The following is a 2,686-nucleotide window of genomic DNA, read 5'->3' on the forward strand; positions in this document are numbered from 1 at the left end:
TGGCGTCATTGCGAACATAGGTGAGGATACGACGTGCATGAGTGCTAGTTTCGTACCACCTTACGGCAGGCAGGTTCTTCGTGTAAAATGACTCTGAGATAAGCCAAGTTGACACATCAAAAACCTGCGAAAATCTAACTGCGGCGGTTCTAGAATCTAGGATATGTCTATACACGTCCTTACAACCGACAGGGTACTCGCTTTGCCGGTCTACCAGAGCGAAACCTCTTGCCTCGTACTTGCGCATTCTAACCGGTGATCCATAAGCAGGTTTAATTCCCATATATTTTGATGTCAATCGATGATGCAACGATACAGCAAGCGCACCTGATATAAAGCATTGACATTGGGTCATATCAAAGTCCAGTATCATCGAATATAGCGACTGTTCTGTGAAGCTCGATATCAACTGCAGCTTTTGCTTCACGCCATTAGAAGCTGATTCGCCAGTATACAATACGCGAGCCTCACTGGCCCTGTCGTACAGATCTGATACGCGGGGTTCCCACTTGAATCCGAGCTGCTTAGAGAGGTCGATAAACATCTTCGTCTGGTGTACTCCGTCATCAATATAGAAATCCCAATCAGATTCACCATCTGCAGCACCTGGACTAAAATAATTAGTAGCTCTAGATCCAGATAGCAAGACATCAGTGTGCCGCATCAGTGCAAGGAGGGCAGCCGGATGCTTAGTAAGCTTGGAAAGATATCTACAGATGTTCATGACATTAGACACTTCTCTCTGACGGTCATCGTATGATGCATAGCGTGATAGAGCTATAACTGCCAGGTGCATGTAGCCTACTGGCAGATACATAAGTACATTTCTTGTAATTTCAAACGGTAGGCTGACGGCTTCCATGATGCTCTGTTCCTAGTGTTTAATAGAAACAGTGACAATGCGCAACGCTGTTGCGTAGATTGTAATTATGGATAGCCTGTGGGGCATCGGTTTCAGAGCTAACGTAGCTAAGGCATATATTACCAAATGGGGTGAGAACTTACTAGGAAAAGTTCTAATGAAAGTTAGAGACTACGTACGGGAACAACAGAGTTGTACACCGCACGAATTTGTCATAATGGAGCAAGATCAAGGTCTCTTCGAATGGAGAGCTGATGTAGAATGGAAAGAGCCGATGGTAAAGACGCAAGGTCGAGAGCGGTTCGATGCAATTGACAGATGGCTATACCATCCTGGACTTCTTTGTAGAATCGGTGGCGGTGAATATGTATTCATCGATACGTCTAACTACTGGACCAATCTCGCATCGTCAGAGGCCATGTCACGAATAACGACTCTTGTTGGAATTCTTAATGCTACGGTTAACTTCGACAAGGCTATGAAATCGTTCATACGTTACATTGTAAAGCGATGTAATGTCAATGTGGGTAAGACTATTCCTACTAGCGTATGTTTCGGCACTGAAAGGCTAGAAATCGACATGGACATGGAAAGCAAGACTCTTACATTCAATCGTAGCCGTGAACTGATTAGAAAAGTCACTGCTAATTCTGAGCTTGTGAAGGGCGTATGCATAATGCCTGTCGATATCGACGTGATACCGACTGTGTATAGATTTCCTGGCCAGAATAATATGATACGGTACCTCATACGCGTGTTTCCGGATCCCAGGGCTCTTGTGACAGTGATGTGGCACGTTGGCAACAGCCTAGTGGACCCCGTGTCAAGACCAAAGTCATTGATGCTATGCGGTCCTGGTGGTTCAGGAAAGAGCCATCTACTTCAGATAATTTTCACTTCTCTTCTGGGATGCTGCGGAATATTACCTGATGGTTCGCTGACGACAACAGCACGGTCGATGCCAGACGAAGTGGCAGAGGTGATTGTAGGCAACCGCATGGCAGTATGTTACGATGTAGATCTCGAGAGAAGCCAGCTCAACATGTCGATATTCAAGAATATAAGTGGCAGTGACTATATCCGCGTGAATTACAATTCCTGCAAATCCAATTGTTCTCTGGTGCTAGCGACGAATGGTGCTGTGAATGTCAAGAAGCAGCCTGAATACCATAGTGATGCTATCATGAGACGAAATGTCGCCATTCTGATGAATGTTGCAGCGCTATCAATTCCAGAATCTGAGTCTGTTATACCTGAAGACTCGCTATCGCGTATTGACTTCGACTGTGCGTGTGTATACACAAGGCTAACATATGATGCCATTCCGCTTGCGCCAATGGATCTTTTATTAACATTATGTCAATCTGAGATCGATGCGGTGCTCGAGCATGTAATAGAGACATCTGAACCTATTGATGTTTTCGATGGCGTACATGTAACGAACGTCATTGCTAACGCACTAGGATTGACGCCAAATAATGTAATATTCAAGACGAGACTGATATCACCACTGTCTCTATTTGAGCTTGAGGGACACACACTGATTCGTGGACTTGCACCTAGACATAAATAGCTTAAAACATTAGAATGCAACGCTGCGCAGTTGCAAACCTCACCATGAGTTCTAACAAGGTACCATTGCCAGGCTTAGCGAAAATGTCTGACCAACAGTCCAAACTTCCCGAGAAGGGTAATCCTTTCCAGAAGGTAAGTAACTGGACAAAGGAGATGCTTTCACAGGTTGAGGTTACTATACCTAAGCTTACTGAGACTACAAGCGATTTCACCCGCAAGAGAAACCCTACCAATAGGTACTGGAAAGGC

General features: G+C 44.9%; 1 protein-coding gene across 1 annotated transcript; it reads left to right on the forward strand.

Moving 5' to 3' along the window:
- Positions 1 to 929: 929 nt before the first annotated feature.
- On the forward strand, positions 930 to 2,686 carry PV06_11920 (uncharacterized protein; the record flags this gene model as incomplete). Its single annotated transcript, XM_016413666.1, has 1 exon — positions 930 to 2,686. One exon carries the CDS (start codon positions 930 to 932, stop codon positions 2,433 to 2,435), a length of 1,506 nt encoding a protein of 501 aa, XP_016255955.1. The 3' UTR covers positions 2,436 to 2,686.

Source organism: Exophiala oligosperma (genome assembly GCF_000835515.1).
Source record: "Exophiala oligosperma strain CBS 72588 unplaced genomic scaffold supercont1.123, whole genome shotgun sequence".
In the NCBI taxonomy this organism is placed as follows: Eukaryota; Fungi; Ascomycota; class Eurotiomycetes; order Chaetothyriales; family Herpotrichiellaceae; genus Exophiala; species Exophiala oligosperma.